This window comes from Meles meles, chromosome 16 (assembly GCF_922984935.1).
Source record: "Meles meles chromosome 16, mMelMel3.1 paternal haplotype, whole genome shotgun sequence".
NCBI lineage: Eukaryota > Metazoa > Chordata > Mammalia > Carnivora > Mustelidae > Meles > Meles meles.
Genome location: NC_060081.1, coordinates 60,042,842 through 60,063,426, shown reverse-complemented (window position 1 = coordinate 60,063,426; position 20,585 = coordinate 60,042,842). Strand labels below are relative to the sequence as shown.

Genomic DNA, 20,585 nt, shown 5'->3' with positions numbered 1-20,585 from the left:
CAGGGGGCCTGCTTCCCTCACCCACCCTTCTCTGCCTCATCTCTTCTGTCTACTTGTGATCTCTGTCAAATAAATAAAACTTAAAAAAAAATGAGTCACAGTTTGGCTGGGACTTCAAAGAAACATGGGATATGGGGTGCCTGGGTGGCTCAGTCATTAAGCATCCGTCTTCGGCTCGGGTCATGATCCCAGGGTCCTGGGATTGAGCCGACATCGGGCTCCTTGCTCTGCAGGAAGTCTGCTTCTCCCTCTCCCACTCCCGCTACTTGTGTTCCCTCTCTCACTGTTTCTCTCTCTGTCAAATAAATAAATAAAGTCTTAAAAAAGAAAGGAACACGGAGTATAATAGAAGTATTGGGGGGGCACTCTTCTCTATTCTGGCATGATGGGGTTGGTTAGTGAGGGGGGGTGGTGAAGCCCAGAGATTTCTGAATTGAACATTCTGGGTATATTACCCCCTGCCCCAACACCAAAGCTTGGTTTCCTTACCTGTAAACTAGACAGAGCAAGAGAAACAATGCCACAGAATTGAATGAGAGAAGTTAAAAGGCCTGGGACAAAGGGCTGAGTACACGTGAGCTATTCTATTAGTACCATCCCACAAGGAAGGGATGTTTGAGCTGAGACTTAAGGGTCTAGCAAGAGTTTGCCAGATGGAGAAGTTGGGTGGGAGGTGTCTCCTGTCTCAAGAGCATTCTGGGAGAGAACAGCACCTCCTGTCTCCCACTGGACCTACGACTGTCAGGCTCCTAATAAACACACAGGCGGGAGACGCTGGCTGATGATGGATGTACCTAAAAAATTCAAATCGATCCTGAGCATCCTTTTGGAATTCCTGGTCCAGCTTATTCTCAAGGAAGTCTTCCCTGTCGACAACCAGGAATTCTGTTTCTTCCATACAGACCACAGTGGCTCTCCTTAGTGAAGGAGTCAGAATGCCCAGTTCCTGTTGGGTAGACACAGGCAAAAGCAAGTGAGATGCTACCTCTTGCTTTCTCCTCGAAGCCTTGCCCACCTCTTTCCTGCTTCCATCAGCCCCCCGAAGTCTTTACTCCCCAGACTGCAGACTCCCCAGCTGGCCCTGCGCTCCTGTTCATTCCCCACTCCTGGGGGCCCATCCCCTCCCTCTTAATATGCTGCTTGTGGAAGAAAAGAGGCAACAGGCTTGACCAGACCAGAGAGAGGAAGCCAGAGGGGCCTCGCGGAGGGGTCACTGCATCTTTGTGGGGGTTATACAGGGAACATGTTCCTCAAACATCACAGACGGAGGAGCCAGCCTTGGACACCAGCTGGTTCAGTCGATTGGCCTGTGACGGGTAAGGGTGCTGGGATCCACAATAGGGCAGGGACTTACACACAGGAGACGGCAGGACTGGGCCCGGCTGTTCTGGCTGGAGTCCTGTCGCGCCCTCACACCTGCCCCACCAAGGCCGACCTTCCCCCGTGCTTACCCCAAAACAGTCGCCCTTGTGCAACAATGTGGGGTGGGTGTCCAGGAAGGCGCTGCTGCCATCGTCATCCTCGGTCACCGCGACCGTGCCCAGGTAGATGAAATAAAAGCTGTTGCCCCTCTGTCCCTTCTTGACGATCACGCGCCTGCGCCCAAACCTGAGAAGAGACCAAGGCCAGTAGGTCTGGAAGCAGCAGGGAGCCTGGCCCATGCTGTGAGGAGTGCTGCACCGTGGGGCTCTTCTCTCTGGGGCAGGAAGACACAGACTGGGACCAGAAGGACCTCACCACAGCCCAGCCCCAGGCCCATCAAGCTTGACTGCTTCACTAACAGCCACCGAGTTGCCCGCCTCCATCATACTGAAGCTTCCTGAGAGCAGAGCCTTTGTCAGTCCGCTTCAGCACACGGGGCATGCTCAGTGAGCAGCAGCTGAATAAATGAGTGACCAAATCCTGAAAGTAATGGCTGAGCAGCTACATGATGGAGACCAGGATCCCCGTCCTGATTCTGCCCTGAGCTGCATGGCACTGGACACTCATATTCTCTCTCTGACCCTCAGGGTCTCTTGTCTGTAAAATACAGACAAACATGCCTAGAAAACAATAGGTAAATGGTCTTCTAATCCTCAAGAACTCACTACACAATCGGGAACCATGAGGGTAGAGGTGCCCAGGTCCAGAGCAAACTGGGAGTTAGTTCTTAAGCTCCCAGGGGGAAGATTTCTGCATTTCTTTTTTTTTTAAAGCTTTTTTTATTATTATTTATTTGACAGACAGAGATCACAAGTAAGCAGAGAGAGAGAGGAGGAAGCAGGCTCCTTGCGGAGCAGACAGCCTGATGTGGGGCTCGATCCCAGGACCGTGGGATCATGACCTGAGCCGAAGGCAGAGGCCTTAACCCACTGAGCCACCCAGGCACCCCAGATTTCTGCATTTCAAATGTAAGTTCAGATTCCACTTCTTTCAATATTCATTCATTTCCTTCCTTCATTCAGTAAGTTAAATAAATACCAACTGTGTCTATCAGTTGTGATATCAGTGTAAAGCAAGAAAGGACACAGATTTTGTCCTCAAAATTATGGTCAAGTTCAGGGGCTCAATAAGGTTTAAAAATGCTTTAAGAGGGGTGAGCACAGGCAAATTCAGAAGCACGGAGCAATGGCAATTAACCCAGCTTAGCAAAGCCAGAGCAGGCTGCAGGATAGTGTCTGGAGTCTTCCAGGTAGACAGAGAGACGGAAGAATGTTCCAGGCAGAGGGACCACCACATCCAAAGGCACAGAGGTGGCTGAAAGCACGGTGTCTTCAAAGGAATAACAGTGAGCGCCATTAGAAAGGAAAATGGAAAACAGGAAGGTCAGGGGAGCCAGTGGGAGAGAAATTTGGCTGGGTCCAATCATAAGACACTTCAGACACTGGGCTAACTTTAGATTTTACCCAGAAGGTAATGGGGAACACAAAAGTCTAGAAAGAGGAGATGGCCCAGAAGACAATGACTAGATGGGAGAATATTCAGCTGGAAAATGAGTCTTTGAGGAGCACAACTACTGTTCATCCAAGCCCAGACTCCTGGAGCTGCAGTTGGAAAGAACCTCAGAAACCACGTAGCTGATCCACATCGCTGAGATGAGGGAAGTGGGACCTAAGGAGCCCCAGGCTTGCTGAAGGCACACAATGAGTCACACTTGAATCAGCACTAGACCCCAAATCTCCTAGAGCAGACATCTGTGGCTTTGCTGCCAGGTATCGGGTCACCTTTTCCACCAGCCGCACCCTGACATTACTTTGGGGGAAACACTTTAATTCTTGACTCTCTGACAATCCATCATCTTGCTGCCAAGAGAGAGAAGGTTTGGCGGAGAAAGTGGTTTATGAGAATGGACTGAGCCAGAAGCTGCAGAACTATTCGAGGACTTTTCAGATAGATACACCACCCCTGGCCCAGGTAGGTTTTCTGTCCCTTGTGACTGAAAGAATCCTGTCTAATCTGCTCATTTCCAGTCCCAGAAATAATCAACTAGCAGAATAGGGCTTTAAAAAATCACCACCTCTTCATCTTCACACAAACCCATAAAATCTGTATCAGTAATGAGGATTCTGAGGCTCAGCAAGTTTAAGTAGCTTGCCGGAGGTCAAACCTCAGAGTGGCAGATGCCCCATTGCATTCCAGAGCTTCTACCTCAATGATTCTTTTTCTTTGCATGACACCATTCTGCCTACTGTGGAATCTTACTTTAAGACCACGGTGACGTGCTCTTCTTTCCTGGGCTGGACACAAAGCAGATGGTTCCCTCTGCCTGGAATATTCTTGCCTACGCCTCCACTTGTCAAATATACCTACTCCAATGCCACCGCTTTGGTAAGTCTCCTTTGGCCACACCAGATGGAGGGTTCCCTCGTCTCCTGGGCTTACTGCCTATAAACAGAGCCTACGCAGGTCGTAACAGGCATTAATCTAGTGCTAGTTGTGATTATGTGACCTGGGACTTTCGTGAAGGAAGATATCAGGACACAGACCTATAGTGTCCTTACAGCCTCCATTTTCAAGACAGGCCTTACCTCAAATATTTCTGCTAGGCTGCTTCTCTTAAGCCACTGAAATGTCCAAGAAAAGCACACCACTTACACTTCTCTAGTACAATGTATTTATATGGTGCCTTTTGTGTCATGGACCCTTGGGACAATCTGGTGAAGCCTTCACAGAATAATGTTTTAAATATATAAAACAGGGGCACCTGTGTGGCTCAATCAGTTAAGCGTCTGCCTTCCACTCAGGTCATGATCTCGGGGTCCTGGGTTCGAGCCCTGCATGGGGCTCCCTGCTCAGCAGGGAGCCTGCTTCTCCTTCTCCCTCTCCCTCTGCTGCTCCCCCTACTTGTACTCTCTCTCAAATAAATAAAAATCTTTAAAAAATGTTCTTAAATAAATAAGTATATATATAAAATAAAATACAGCCGAAACAGTTAATAATTGCCTTTTAAAACCCAAATTGTGGGGCACCTGGGTGGCTCAGTCAGTTAAAGAGTCTGACTCTTGATTTTGGCTCAGGTCATACTCTCAGGTCATGCTGAATGGGCTCTGTGCTCAGCAGGGGAGCCTGCTTCAGAGTCTCTCCCTCTGCCCCTTCCCCACTCATAACCCCTCATGCTTGTGTGCTATCTCTCAAATAAATAAGTCTTAAAAAAATAATAAAACCCAATTGTTGTCTAGCAATATATGTGCATCTTTATTAAGGCACTGAATAACAAAATCTAGCAGCAGATCTAATTACCACCATAATTTCAAAGATGTGATGAATATAAATTATTTCTTGAGAAATCTGCAACAACATGAGTGTGTATTCTTGGTGATTTCTTTTGGTGAAAAAGTCATAGGAATAGTTAACACTGTCGTGGTTTGTTACCTACATCTGCGATTCAAGGAAATGATAAATTTTAGTTAGAGGTTAAAGAAAACACTTTTTCTCATCCAAGTTCACAGACCCTTGCCCTAGTTCCTATCTGTACATGGTGCAATCACCTGTGACCCACTGTGGCTTTTAGGGTGTGGATGCGAGTCTCAGCTCTACCTCTCATGACTTGGGTGACAGAGTATGAGACATTCTACCCCTCTGAGCCTCTGCTTCTTCATCTGAAAAAGGAGGGACCTGGACCAGATCCTTTCTGAGGATCCTACCCAAGCCTCATCAGATCCAATGGCTCCTTAATCCTGGGCAGACTGTCAATAAATGAAGGAGACCAAGCATGCTACAAGCTCAACAAGGAGCACTCCAGTGAACTGACAGATAGCTTTTCACGGCTGGGGTGCCACGGAGACACCAGCAGACCGGCCATGGCCTCATCAGGCAGCTCTTGCCAGCCCAGGACCCAGGGGTGTGCCCCTCACTGACCGTTCAAAGCGCATGACCTTGGCCAGAAGCAGCTGCAGGGGCTCTGAGTAGTTACGGTAGCTGTCCAAGACCTGTAGGAGGTTACAGAGGGCCTGGATCTCGGGCTCCGTCCTCCAGGAAGGCAGCTTCTGCGTGATCTGCATGGCTTTTGGAGGGAAGTGACCCTGGGAAAAGAGGACCAGAATGATACACAAGACCCAGCAGTTTCCCCCAGGGGCCAGTGGGCAATTCCCCACACTCCTGCTCTTACATTCTCCCACTCCCTGTACAAGAGTGGCTGACACGTACTGAGGGCTTACTGTGTGCCTGGCATCAGGATACGCAACTTACACACACCATCTCACTGCGTCTTTGCCCAGCCCGAGAAGTGAAGCAGCATTACGATTCCCATTTGACAGAGGAAGACACTTAGGCAGGATGATAGCCTAGATCTGCTACATGCTAAGAGCCTTATCCCCCACTCCTGACCATACTGCCTTTGCTGTTCATCGACCACCCCACGAGACAATAGAGGGCTCCCTGGGCTCCAGGGGACCCTCAGAATATGTTCACTGCAGTCAGGGGAGACCTCCCTTGCCTCAGCCGATATCTTGGCATACTACAGGAGACTAAGGAAAAAAGAGAACCTACAGAAACCAGGTCCTGGTGAACCAAGACTTATGGACCAGTGGGCAGACAGATTCATCCATTCCCTCCCCACTCCCACCTGCTGGGAAAATGGCACCTGAGTTATTAACACTCTTACTGGCTGCCCATCTCACTTAGGATAAAATCTTAACTCTATACCCCAGCCTAGGGGCCCCATATGGTCTGACTCCTTTCCTCCCTACGTCCCAATGCCTCACTTCCTGCCTCTCTCCTTCATTCTCCAGTCTCAAGCCTTCTACCCATCTCTTGCAGGTGCCAAGCTCACTTCTGTCCTGCAGTCCTTGATTGGGCTGTTTCCTCTGCCTGGAATGTTCTTCCCCTGCATTGTCACAGGGATATAGATGCTTCCTCCTCTTTATTCAGTTCTCAGCTCCTATATCACCACATCCTCAGGGAGTCCCTACTGGATCATTTGACCTAAAATAGTGGGCCCCCTTCCCAGCAGTGTGTGGTTTCTGAATCACTTTTCCCCAAGTAATTCATACTTTCTGAAATGACCTTATTCTTTTTTAAAGATTAACTAATTTATTTGAGAGACAGAGAGAGAGAGAGAGTGCACACACACACACACACACACACACACACACACACACGTGACTAGGGGGGATGCAGATGGAGAGGGAGAAGGAGATTCCCCACTAAGCAGGGAGCCCCACATGGGACTCCATCCCAGGACCTTGAGAGCATGACCTGAGCCAAAGGCAGATGCTTAACTCACTGAGCCACCCAGGCACCCCTCTTTTTTGTTAATGTGTATATTATCTATAATTTTCCCATCCTACACACACACACACACACACACACTCACTCACTCTAGAACTGCACTAGCCAATATGGTAGACATTAGCCACACGTGGCTATTGAAATTTAAATTACATTAAATTTAAAAAAATAAGTTCTGCAGCACCTGGGTAGCTCATTTGGTTAAGTGTCTGCCTTCAGCTCAGGTTGTGATCCTAGGGTCCTGGGATCAAGCCCTACATTGGGCTCCCCATTCTGCGGGGAGCCTGCTTCTCCTTCTCCCTCTGCCTGCAGCTGCCCCTGCTTGTACTCTTTCTCTCTCTCTCTTTCTGTCAAATAAATAAATAAAATCTTTAAAAAAATTAAATTCCTCAGTCACACTAGCCACAAAGCACAACATGGGTCTGTTGGCTACTATATTGGACAACACAATTGAACATTTCCATGATCTCAGAAAGTTCTATTGGACCAAGGTGTCCTAGAATATAAGCTCCAATAAAAACACAATAGTGGCTTCTATCTTATTTACCCCACTCTAGAATAACATCTCACATGTAATGGGCACTCAATAAAAGTTTATGGAAAGAATGAATGAATACTGGCTAATTTCACATAACAGTAGTTCTTACAGAAGCAAAAAAGAAGTGGGACATGAGAAATTCTGGACAACAGTTCTGAAGCCTTGCATGTCCCCTCAGAGGGGCAGTGTTGCTCAGTGATTAATAACACACAAGTTCTGGATGCTGGGTGGCCCAGTCGGTTAAGCGTCTGCCTTCAGCTTAGGTCATGATCCTTGGGTCCTGGGACTGAGCCCCAAATCAGGCTTCCTGCCCAGCAGAGAGTCTGCTGCTCCCTCTGCCCTTCCCCCCCATTCGTGCTCTCTCTCTCTCTCTCTCTGATAGATAAATAAAATCTTTAAAATTTTTAAAAATTAAAAAAACAATAATGCGTAGGCTCTAGTGCCAGGTACCTGGGTTTGAAACTTGGCCTGCCCCTTTCTAGTTGTGTGTCCTGGGACAAGTCACGTTTCCCTGAGCCTCAGTTTCCCTATCTGAGAGCAGCAGAACATGAATGTATAAATAGCAGACCTCATACATGTAAGAGGCTTATAATGGGCCTGGCTCCCAGCCTGGAACTATGGAAGCATTGATCTTTTTTTTTTTTTTTAATTAAGTAGGCCTCTATCCCCATTGTGGAGCCCAGCATGGGGCTTGAACTCATGATCCTGAGATAAAGATCTGAACTAAGATCAAGTCAGATGTTCATCCAGTTGAGCCACAGGTGTGCTATGTTGGCCATTTTTAAGATCTGAATCCAATCTTCTTCCTAACCCTCTCTTGGGATTATCAATAACCCATTGAGATGACTGAGACGATTGAGATGACAGGGTCCATTTAGGACAAAACACAGATGACTCTGGTTTCTATAAATAAAACTGATTCTCCAGGCCCACTAGGGGCCCTAATTCTTTTTTTTTTTTTTTTTTTTTTTAGATTTTATTTATTTATTTGACAGAGAGAGAGATCACAAGTAGGCAGAGAGGCAGGTAGAGAGACAGAAGGAAGTAGGCTCCCTGCTCAGCAGAGAGAGGGGCCCTAATTCTTTTAGGAAATCTCTCTCACCACCCCACAACCCTTAGAAACTCCCTTCTCTGGAATCCTACAGAACTAACTCTGTTATTTAACTTCCCAGGTAACTTTCCTCACTTTAACTCCTACTTAGCTCCTTAAGAAAAGTTACACCACCTAGAATCCCCACAACCAGACACAGATCTAAGCCTAGAGCTGGTAAGAACTTCAAATCTTTCCTGTAATAGGTAGATCCCTTTAAATTTTAAATTAAATTTTGGGGCGCCTGGGTAGCTCCGTCAGTTAAGTGTCTGCCTTCAGCTCAGGTAATGATCCCAAGGGTCCTGGGATCGAGTCCCACGTTGGGCTCCCTGCTCAGTGGAGAGCCTGCTTCTCCCTCTACCCTCCCCCTGCTCCCACTTGTACTGGTGTGCATGCTCTCAATGTCTCTCTCTCTCACAAAAATAAATAAAATCTTAAAAATTTTTAAATTAAATATTAATTTAGTACCCAAGATTTAGTGAGAAGCTGGGAAAAGAACAATTCTTGAAATTCAGAAAACAAGTCACACAGTCCATAGCCTCACCCAGATATGAAGCATTCCCTTGCCAGAATGGCCATCTGACAGTCAGGGCAGGGGGAGGGAGGTTGGTGTGCCCAGTGTCTCTCAGAAGGCATGAGGCCGAGACAGAATTCACACAGAGGCCAGGGCTCTCCCCACCACCCTGATTATTTCTCTTGATCTTACAGCCTCTACTTTGCTTTTTGTTCCTTGTCCACAGGTCTAAGTACAGGAGCTCTCCCTGCTGGTTTTGCTCAGCTCTAAGGTGACAAATGGGTTCAAGGGTGCTCACAGCCTCAGAATATCAGGCCTGGAATCTTGGGTCACTGAGATCATCTATTTCACAGATGGGGAAACTAAATGGTTAGTTCAGAATGATACAATGGGTTTGTTTGGGAACCCAGACTGGACCCACCTGTCCTGATACCCAGCCAGTGCCTTTTCCAGGCCTGATGCGGAAAGAAAATTCCCAGCATCAAGGTCAGAGTTATGCATACCTCCTCTGCGACAAAGTCCATAGTATCAAACGTGATTCGGCCTTGTCTCCTTTTCTGCGGGGGGAGAAGGGAAGAAGGGGGAGAGAGAAATAGAATCAGCAAGACTACTCCTAGAATTTTGCACTGAAACCCTCCTCTCCCCATCCATGTGGTAGGCAGGAAGCCATGGGAACCCTCCTACCAGCTGGCCCTCTCATGTTGGCCTCTGCTCAAAAGCCCCAACTCAGCCCCAGACTCGGGCCCAGTACTTACATGTCATTGTTGAGACAGAGAGAGAGGAGGAGGGGTGAGGATAAAGATAGGAAGGATGGAGAGAGAAAAGGAAGAAGGGAAAGAAGCAAACTAATGGGAAAGTAGAGAGGGACACAAAGGGACAAAATGGAGGCATCGACAAAACCAGCCTTCCCTAAGCGCCTGTCAGGAACCAGGCATGCTCATCTTCCTTCCTTACTCCATTTCATCCTCAGGACAGAGCAGGTATTACTGTGTCCCCTTTTGGACTTGAGGTGGGTGAAGGAACCTGCCCAAGGACCACACATTGAGTTATCAGTCCTCTCCTAGAGTATGGCCAGAAGAAGGAAGTGTAAAAGGTCTTAAGGATGAACTAATCCAACTCTATTGCCTAACAGTTGGAGGGGGGATGTGGGAAGAGTAGGGGAAGAGGCAGAAAAGGAGGGGGAGATATGCGGGAGAAGGCAGGGGAAAGGAAAGGGACATAAGTAAGGCTGTGACCACCACCTGAGGGAAACCAAGATTCCCCCAACCACCTCTCTAGACATATCTCAGGTCCTCCCCATCCCAGAGCCCCATTTATAGCTTGTGTGCCTGTGTGATGCATCTCACGGAGGCCACGAAAGAAAGCAATGGTGTTCGAAAAGATCCGGATTCACAAGCTCTAATGACAACTGGTCTGCAGCTCTCTTTACCCAGTCCCACACTCTGGCCCCCTAGCTCTCTGCCCAGTGGCCATAGGACCCCCTGAAGCTGCCCTGAAGAGCCTTCTGCTCTGCCCAAGTCTATTCTGCCCAAGCAATGTCATTAAGTTTTAGCCTCACGCTCCCCTGATGACAAGGCTGATCTGGGTCTTCAGCTTCCAAGTGCTCAGACACTAGCCCACGTCTTCTGGTAACAAAAAACTCCTGGCTCCCATGGCTCATTGCTTTACGACTCCATGATGAGGCCCTGAGTCAGAATGTCCTTCCTGACAGCGAACCTCGGTCTCCCAGTTCCAATTCCTCCACTCCATCCCTTCCCAGCTTATGGTCCAACCACAGGGCTGAATCTGGCTGTAGATTCATTTGGTTTGGCCAGCATGATGTCTTTAAAATATATGAATTTGAATGTCTTCAGATGGGACATGCTCTTCTTTTCTGCAGACCCTCAGGCCCCTACACCCTGCTACACCTTAAACTCAGCCCCACACACACAGTTACACCTGCTGACCCAAGATGGCCTCTCTTTCACCCATCACCACTACCATTTGGGACAATTTCTTGGAGTGAATCCCTGGGTGCATTTGGGAGGCAGGTCTAGTCACTCTGGGCACAACAGGAAAAGGGGCAGGGGTCGTCCAGAGATTGGGAGAAACTTTGGGGCCCTGAATAGTAATGAAGACGCCTTTGGGGATCTAGAACAGTTTAGCAGAATGGTGATCAACTTTTCTGAGCTGAAAAGTGTGTATGATCTGTAGGGGCCTGGTTAGCCAGAGGGAGCCATTTAGTTGTAAACTTAGAGAGACCCCGCCCCTCCCAGAGGAACTTACTTGCAAACCCTGGATACAGGGGCAGGCCAGGCTGGATGGAGACATCCAATCAGTGGGGCGCACATATATTTACTATGATAAATTGAAATTCAATTGGTCACCCATATTGCCGACCTAGCATGACTGTGCAGTTTTCTCTGTGTATTGCAATCTCATTGGCCACCTATGTGTGGACCGGGCTCAACCCCACCTCTATAAAAGTTAGTCTGTGGGGCTGGGAAGCGTGGTTGTCAGCATCATCGGGAAGGGTTATAGTAGGAAGGGTCGTCATGGGGTAGCAGGGTCGTCATGGGGTAGCGGAGTCGTGGGGTAGGGGAGTTGGCTGTGTCAGCGGCAGCAGCGGGGTCGGTGTCCTGGTCGTTGTCACCTCTTTGTAAGAGACGGCCCCAACCGGTCAGTTTGATTTTCGATGCTTCGCGCGAAATAAAGCTTTGCTTGACCTTCACTTTGCATCAGTCTCGTTCTTTTGATCACGGACCCTAACAGATCTACCACTGGGATAAATTTTTTTATTTGAAATGGGGACCTTCTAGAAAATCTAGAAGCTTGGCCTCCAGAGTGAGCAGGGCCCTGCATGTGCTCCTTTGCTTAAGTGGAGGGGACAGGAAAGAAGGTAGAGAAGATGAACAGTGGTGGGCATTCAGAAAACCCTGACTCTAATGAAGCTTCTGGATTTCTCTGGCTCTTTTGTTCCCAGTTGGAATGAAGATGGCTTCTTCCCTTCTCCTGGTGTTTGTTTCCACATGGAGGGAGTTGTGCTGTTAGAACACTACTAGCCCCTCTCCTTCCACATTGAGAAGGAGTAACTTAAACTCCTTGGTCAATCTGGAAGGAAAAACTGGGTGAGATCGTTCCATCTCCATCCCTCTGAGCCCACATTCTGCTCTGCCCTCCTCTGCTGTGAGTTTAGGGCAGGAGGCCCTGCTCCTGTGGTAGAAGTCTGCCATGGTCCACCACTGCCCATGACTGGGCACGTAAGGCTATCCAATTCTGGAGTTTAGTCTCAGGTCATTCTCTCGCTTGATGATACAAACACCTTCTCCAATAAAGTCTCATCATTGACAAAAGTGACCGTTGGATCTCCCACCTGCTTTACCCCTTGTCTTCTCTCTGTTTGGTTCAGTATATGGTCTGGGAAGTGAGGCGCTATTTATTGGACCCCCTTAAACCTTCCCAATCCTGCAAAGGCCAGCTGCTTACATCCCAGAAGGAAAAGATAGGGTGCTTTCTGTGAGCAGTCTCCATGATCTGATATTCCCGGAATCCCCTGAGGCCCTGGCGGAACATTTTACACACTCGGATCATCAGAATGATATCCATGGTGAGCTGGTACAGCCCCTGTGGAAACAAAACAAATTACATCAGTAGAAACCACCTGTTTTCAACAGCCACCCGCAGGCTGGATGGCGCTGACAAGATGAAACGGGATAGGATTAAATGTAGGGGTATGCTCGAGCAATGGTTACATTTTCAGGAAGTCTTCAAGCCTGTTGAAATCATGTTGGTAGCCTGAAAATGTCCACAGCTGGGAGTATTTATGCTGCAGAAACTGGCAACTCTAATACAAACCTCCCTCTCCAGGAGCTGGTTGGAAAAACATCCTCCAGCCCGGCTCTAGTTAAATAGCAAGTCCTTCACTTTAGTCCAGGAAACAGCACAAGAGACAGCAGGCAGCAAGAGGTGATGGAAAGAGCCTAGATTTTGGAATCAGATGGCTCTGAGGGAAGAAAAGTCAAGCAGATGCAAGCCTTTGCTCTGCAAGCAAGCATTTCTGCCTTTGAAGAAAGAGGAAGGGGGCCATGAGCCAAGGGATGTGAGTGGTCTCCAGAAGCTAGAGAAGTTCAGGAAATGGGATTCTTCCCTAGACCATCAAGAAAGGAATGCGGTGATGCTGACACCTGGACTTTAGCCCAGGGAGACCCATGCCAGACTTCTAGCCTACATAAGATAATATCATTCGTCTTAAGCCAAGGGATTGTGTGATATGTTATAGCAGCAACAGGAAACTAATAAAACCACTCGTCCAAGCTGGGCCATACGATCCCAGGCAACCTTTGAGCCTGGGAATTTGGACTTGGAACTGAGAACAAATCAGACTCTGTATCCCAGCATGAATTTGGCAGTAAGGGCAGTCACCCTCTGTCTGCCAAGTAAATACAGGGGACAGGGAAACAAGTTCAACACCAAAGAGACAAATCCAGAATGTGAAACAATCTACAAGTCAGCTAACCCAGTTTCTTAAGAGACATACAAATAAATGCAAAGTATGAACCTTTGGATCCTAATTCATAATAATAAGCTGTAAAAGCCATTATTTAGGGACAAATAAGGAAATTGGATGTGCCTGGAGATTAGATGATATTAGGGATATTAGTGTTAGTTTTCTTAATATTATAGTGATGTTGTAATTATGTCCTTATTTTTAAGAAGTGTCATAAAAAATGCAACTTAGTGGTGCCTCGGTGGCTCAGTCAGTTTAAGCTTCTGCGGCTCCGGTAATGATCTCAGGGTCCTGGGATTGAGCCCTATGTCAGGCTCTCTGCTCGGCAGTGAGCCTGCTTCTCCCTCTCCCCCACTTGTGCTCGCATGCTCTCTCTTCCTCAAATAAATAAAATCTTTGGGAAAAAAAGGAACTTACTCTCAAATGATTCCATAAGCACCCACAAAAATGTAAAGCCAATATGGCAAAATGCTGACTGTTAGATCTAAGGAGTGATCATTATATTTCAACTTCTGTGTTTGAAAATCTCCATAAGGAAACAAATGCAAAAGCTAAAAACTTTCATTAACTTTTGATAATCAGGAGGTCAAAAAGAAAATGAAAAGACAAACTGAAGATTGGAAGAATACATTTGCCATGTACAGAATCGACAAAGGATTCCTATCCAAAATGACAAAGAATAAGTATTACCAAAAAACTACCATCCAAAACTCCTTTTTTTAATTTTAAAAATTCTACAAATCAAAGGAAAAATATAAGTAACCCTAAAGGAAAAATGAGCAAAGGATAAGAACAGGTGATTCAAAGGGAAAATCCAAATCGCCTATAAATAATGAAAAGATTCTGAACATCACTAGAGATCATGGAAATATAAATTAAAGCAACAACAAGATACCATTTTACACTTACTGGATTTGGGGAATGGGAGACATTTCCCATAGACGCTGAAAACAAGTGAAGTGTCCATCAGTGGGGGAAGGTATCAACACATTACCGTACAGTCCCAGGACTGAACATAGCCCTAGAGTGCCACATGTCAGTGTGGGTAAAGCCCACACAATTTTGAATGGAAAAAAGGTTGAAAAAGGATGCCATTTAGGACACCATTTTTTAAAATGTGCTATATACTACATTGCTTATAAATGCATACATATGTAATAAATTTTTAAAATCTAGATAGGAAGGGTACGCATCAACCTCAGGAAAGTGGTCCCCAGTGAGGAATAAGGGAATGGGACGATGAGGAGCTTCACCAGTACCTGTAACATTTTCTTTAAAAACATTTGTATCTGAAGGAACTATGGGGAAAGGTTTTATTAATAAAATTGATACTTATTAAATACCAGTTTTCCACCAGGCACTATTCTAAGCCCTTTTGATGTATCGACTCATTTCATCCTCAACAATAAATCAATGCAATAGATACTAATACTGTCATCTGTCACCCTTTACAGAAGGGAAAATAGGCACAGCAAATGAAGTAACTTGCCTCATACTAATATTAGTCATATGACTAACAGGTGATAGGGATTTGAACCCAGGCTGACTGGCTCCAGGATCCACAGGCTCAACCTATCACTCTATCCTGCTGCCAGGCCTTATTCCCTCTGGATCTCATAACAGCAGGAAGGATGGGTACAGAGGAGTTCTTAGGGGCTCAGAGTATAGCCTGTGACATGACAGTGTCAAGGGGACAGCCATCTACAGAGGACAGGTCAGAATTCAGTCTTTCTGAAGCCTAACTTGGATTCTATTCTTTGTGCCATGCCATGACTCCAAAAGATTCAGAGTAGGCCTTCTCTTACACCTGTCCCTCCATTCCCCAAAATACCAGTCTTCCCTCCCAGAACCCTGGACACTCCTCACCAGTTCCTTCTTCAAGAGCTGCCACGTATAAGACACCATATATCTCCTCATGGTTCCTGACTGGCAAATGGCACAACTAGCCCCTTTGCCTTTCAAGGGTAGGACCACAGATCCTTCCCAAACAATCCACTTATATTAGAAACAAATAGCTTCCCTTGGTGGCAAGGTAGGAGTTTCTCTCCACTCCTCATCAACAGCTTCTGGAAGCTTTGTTCTGAGAAACTGTCATTTTCAGAATCTCCTTATATCACAATGGAGGATTCTGGGATAGAAGGCAGTGGGAAGGAATTGCAATCTGGGAGTCTAACATTTATTGAGCACCCAAAGGCATGATCTTAGTTAATCCTCACAACTACCACGAGGTTAAGTGTCCTCACACCCACTCCATACATAAGAATGAGGCTCCAAGTAGCTAACTGATTGCCAGTCGTGGGGCCATCTTAAAGTAGGAGCTTCTGGGCTCAGAGCAGGAGCACCCAACACCTCAGCCTAGGGGCCTCTCCAACGCTTAGACTTGGCAAATCAGCAAATCAGGAACACTTGGAAAATCAGAAGTCCTCTGCTAAATGGGGTGCCAAATGTTGAAAGGAACTCAGTGACTAGAACTCAGTGACCCTGGGGTCCTTCCAAAAGTAGAGAATATAGGATTCAAAGTACTGCTGTCTACTAGATTAAAGATGGCAGCTAAAGATCGAAATTTACTCTTATATGAGAATCTTTTTTTTTCTTACGATTTTATTTATTTATTTGACAGAGATTACAAGTAAGCAGAGAGGCAGACAGAGACAGAGAGAGGAGGAAGCAGGCTCCCTGCTGAGCAGAGAGCCCGATGAAGGACTTGATCCCAGGACCCTGGGATCATGACCTGAGCTTCTGAAGGCAGAGGCTTTAACCCACTGAGCCACCCAGGTGTCCCTTATATGAGAATCTTAAAAAAAAAAACAAACAAACCATGACCTCAAGTATTGCCTGATTGGCCATTCCTGTCCAGCTAGGCCTATCTGCCAATTTTCTCCCAACTGACAGCCAAACGGAAGGACACTGAGCACAGTGAAGACAGCCTGACAGATGGGAAGACCCAAGCTCTGAATTACTAAATTCAAAGGCCACCACTCCTAGAGTGAGACACTGACCACTCACAGAGATGAGAAGAGACAGAATTGGGTTTTCTTCCTCCCTTGCTTAGAGAAAAGATGCAAAGAACTCAGGGAGAAGCAGAGTAAGAAAAAGTTTCAGAGAAAAAGAGAGAAGCAGTGTGGATTTTTTGCCTCCTCTACCACAGACCAGGTTTTAAGGAAGGAAATACAAAAGTTTAGGGGCTTTCTGAAACAAACTACTGGGGATGGGGAAGGCAAGAAAGATAGCAGGTGGTGGCTATAGACAGGGAGGTATCCATCAGTCCTCTGAGCTGCCGGAGATGCAAGTGACATGGAGAAGACCCAGCCCAACAAGGGGCATTGGAGGATGCCAGTAAGTAGGGCCAAGACCCTGATGAGACACTGAAATTAGACACTTCCCACCTCCCCTCTTGCCAGTGGTGATTATATAATTTCTGTAGGAACTGGATCAGTGTTAGGGAGAAAGAGGCAGAAAGTTTGGAGAACTCTGAACTGGCCTAAGATGAATCAATCAGCCTGAAATTACATCCCCTCAAAATTACTGAATTGGATCTCGATTTACCTGAAGACATCTAAATTGTCTAGTAGGAGGCAGGGTGGGGACTCAGAGTCAAACACTAAAGTCAGTTCTAGAAATTAAGGAAATGTTGGGCACCTGGGTGACTTGGTTAAGTGTCTGCCTTCAGCCCAAGTCATGATTCCAGGGTCCTAGGATTGAGTTTTTTGTTGGGTTCCCTGCTCAATGGGGAGTCTTTTCCCTCTCCCTCTGTGCCTTCCCCCGTTCATGCTCGTTCTCCCTCAAATAATTAAATAAACTTTAAAAAAAATTAAGGAAATGTCATTTCTGTCCCAGTTTCTTTTCTTCTCTTTTTAAAAGATTTTATTTATTTGACAGAGAACACATACAGGGGGAGTGGGAGAGGGGAAAGCAGGCTTTCTGCTGAGCAGGGAGCGCAAGGCAGGGCTCAATCCCAGGACCCTGGGATCATGACCTGAGCCAAAGGCAGACACTTAATGACTGAGCCATCCAGATGCCCCTCTGCCCTAGTTTCTAAGCTTATGATTGAACTGTTGTAGAACAGAATGTCAGAAAGAGCATTGGCCTTATTTTTTTTTTAATTTATTTATTTGACAGACAGAGATTACGAGATTACAAGTAGCCGGAGAGGTAGGCAGAGAGAGAGAGAGAGGAGGATGCAGGCTTCCCTGCTGAGCAGAGAGCCCGACGTGGGGCTCGATCCCAGGACCCTGGGACCATGACCTGAGCTGAAGGCAGAGGCTTTAACCCACTGAGCCACCGAGGTGCCCCTGGCCTATTCTTATGTGATCTTGGGTAATTTACTTAACCACACTGGGCCTCGCTTTCCTCTTTTTAAACTGAGTTAGAGTCAATTCCACAAATAATTTCTTTTCTTTTCCTTTCTTTTTTAAAGGATTTATTTCTTTATTTGAGAGAAAGCATGAGCTGGGGAGGGGCAGAGGGAGAGAGAAAGAATCTCAAGCAGACTCCCTGCTGAGCACAAAGTCCAACATGAGGCTCGATCCCAGGACCCTGAGATCATGACCTGAGCTGAAATCAAGAGTCAGACACTTAACCAACTGAGGCACCCTGGCACCCCAAATAATTTCAAGATAAGATCCTTATCGTTTTGCTAATTATAAGAGTTATGCAACAAACATTTGTAGAGCTCCAACTAGATGCAAAGCATGAAAGGTGAAGATACAGTCTCTGCTCACAAGTTCACAGTATTGAGGGGATGGAAACCACAGCCATAAGAGAAAGTCGCACTAAAATAAAGCTATAAAGATAAACGAAGAAAGGGCAGGGCCTGATCAGACAGCATGAGATGTAGCTGGAATTCGAGATACCCAGGGGGTACAGCAGAAAGTGAAGTTGTACAGGCAGAGGTCACAAACCAGCCACGCATGGGCCAAACTGAGTTTGCTGACTGCTTTATTTGACCCACATGGTGTTCTGGTTAAAATTTTGTTAAAACTTAACTTGATTATCTTTAGTTGGGGAATGGGGAATTCATCATGTGAATCATGGAATTCACCAAAGTCCTCACCACAGAGAAGGATGTTAGCTGCCAGGCATGTTATTTACTTACAACTCCCAGTATAGGATCTATATGGCCTGTCAAATAAATAAATAAAATCTTTTAAAAAAAAATAAAAATAAATAAAAGGTATGGAAATATAGAGGAAAAGTGGGTTAAGTACATGGGGTTCTTCAACTTTTAGAGATGTAAATCTTTTTTTTTTTTTAAGATTTTAGTTTTAAGTGGGTGCCTGGATGGCTCAGTAGGTTAAGCATCTGCATTTGGTTTGGATCATGATACCAGGGTTTGGGGATTAAGCCCTGCTCAGGGGGAGAGTCTGCTTCTCCCCTTCCCTCTGCCCCTCCCTCCACTGATGTGCTCTCTCTCTCTCTCTCTCTCGCACTCACTCTCAAATAAATAAATAAAATCTTTAAAATATTTATTTTTAAGTAATCTCTATACCCAACATAGGGCTCAAACTTACAACCCCAAGATCTAGAGTTGCATGCTCTACCAACTGAGCCAGCCAGGCTCCTGTATAGCTGTAAATTTTAAGACACATTTTAAACCTGATAAACCAAGAAAAAGATGTATAAGCCTATTTAAAAGTAAAAAGGGAACTACCAGTAATAATTAAAACTGGAGAGAAAGGATGAGAAAAGGAGTATAATGATTACATTTTTTTGACTTTTGAATTTTGTACTAGGCATATATATACATATATATATAGTATATATATGAATAGGTGATATATATATATCACCTGTTAAAATGAATGCATCAATTTTTAATTTTTGTTAATTTAAGTAAACTCTATCCTTAATGTAGGACTTGAACTCATGACCCCAAGGTACGTGTCACATGCTCTACTGACTGAGCCAGCCAGGCGCCCCTACATGCATCAATTAATTCTTAAGTAAATTGACAAAATCAGTGCAGTGCAATAAGCAACGCAGCTACTTGTAGAGCACACAATAAAAAACAGGTTCATTGAATTCTAGAAACTAGCAGGGTTGCAACTGAATAGAAGTAAGTGAAAGGAGAAAATGACAAAAGGATTATAAAGTACCCAGTTCTACTTCTGGGTATATATTTGGAGGAATTAACAGCACAGACTCAAAAAGATATATGTATACCAATGTTCATAGCAATATTATTTACCATAGTCAAAAGGTAGAAAAACCCAAATGTTCACTGACAAATAAATAAGCAAAATGTGCTACATATACAATGGAATATTAGCCTTATAAAGGAAGGACATTCTGATACATGCTATAATGTTGATGAAACTTGGAAACATTGGAACTTGGAAACAAGTCAGACGAAAAAGGATAAATATTGTAGGATTCCATTTATATGAGGTTTCTACAAGAGTCATATTCATAGAGACAGAAAATAGAATGGTGGTTACTGTGGGCTGGGAAGAGGAGTGAATGGTAGTGATGGTTACAGGACAATGTGAATATACTTAATGCCATTGAACTATATACTTAAAGATGGTTAAAACTAAATTTTTTGTATATTTTAGCAAAATGTTTATGTTTAAAAAACAAAAAACACAATGTTCCCCTTCCCCCTCCATTCTTAAATGATTGTCTAGAAGCCATTAGGTGCGACCAGCCATGGTGGGCATCTGCTTGGGGATGAAGGAGGCTGTGGTTGGCAAGCAGGTAGCAATGGAGCACTGGGCAGGGTAAGGAGGATGGGATATGGAAACAACAGAAGAAGATCATGACAGCCAGTTTCTCTCTGTTGAGAAAGAGAATTAAATGTATGGAAAGGGAGAAAACTAGAATAAACCCTGTGGTGTTGAACTTGAGTTGAAGATGTTGTGTGAACACGTGGATTTCAATATATATATACACTGATATAGAAATAAATATATAGTTAAAATGACAACTGAGTAAATTTGAACATCTAATTGGCTTTATCAAACAATGCATAAATCATGGAACACTTACTCTAGCCAGCAGAGATACTCTGAAGAGTTATGCAAAATAGCTTTCATAGAGAGGAGTGTGGGACAAGCAAGTTGCTAGCAAAGGAAACATGAAGGTCATTAGAGGAAAGTAAGAGTTCAAGATGATGGCTTCTCATTGGATGAACCACAGCACTTCCCATTGGCTGGGCTTGTTGCTGGGCCAGAAGAATATCTTCCTTCTGCTAGAGTAGTGAAGTAGTAATGCCTTCCTGTTGGAGATGCAAGGTACCTCTCCTCCTGTT

General features: G+C 45.5%; 1 protein-coding gene across 2 annotated transcripts in view; it reads right to left on the bottom strand.

Moving 5' to 3' along the window:
- The window catches only part of CNBD2 (cyclic nucleotide binding domain containing 2), a 45,605-nt gene extending 30,352 nt beyond the window's left edge, over window positions 1-15,253 (bottom strand). For both annotated transcript variants that reach the window (XM_045981744.1, XM_045981745.1), the window contains exons 1-6: window positions 15,203-15,253; window positions 12,316-12,453; window positions 9,354-9,407; window positions 5,338-5,501; window positions 1,452-1,608; window positions 795-946 (exon numbers count right to left, since the gene is read on the bottom strand). In XM_045981744.1, the coding sequence (XP_045837700.1) occupies window positions 795-946; window positions 1,452-1,608; window positions 5,338-5,501; window positions 9,354-9,407; window positions 12,316-12,453; window positions 15,203-15,253 (716 nt within the window). The remainder of the gene's footprint in view (window positions 1-794; window positions 947-1,451; window positions 1,609-5,337; window positions 5,502-9,353; window positions 9,408-12,315; window positions 12,454-15,202) is intronic.
- Window positions 15,254-20,585: the final 5,332 nt, after the last annotated feature.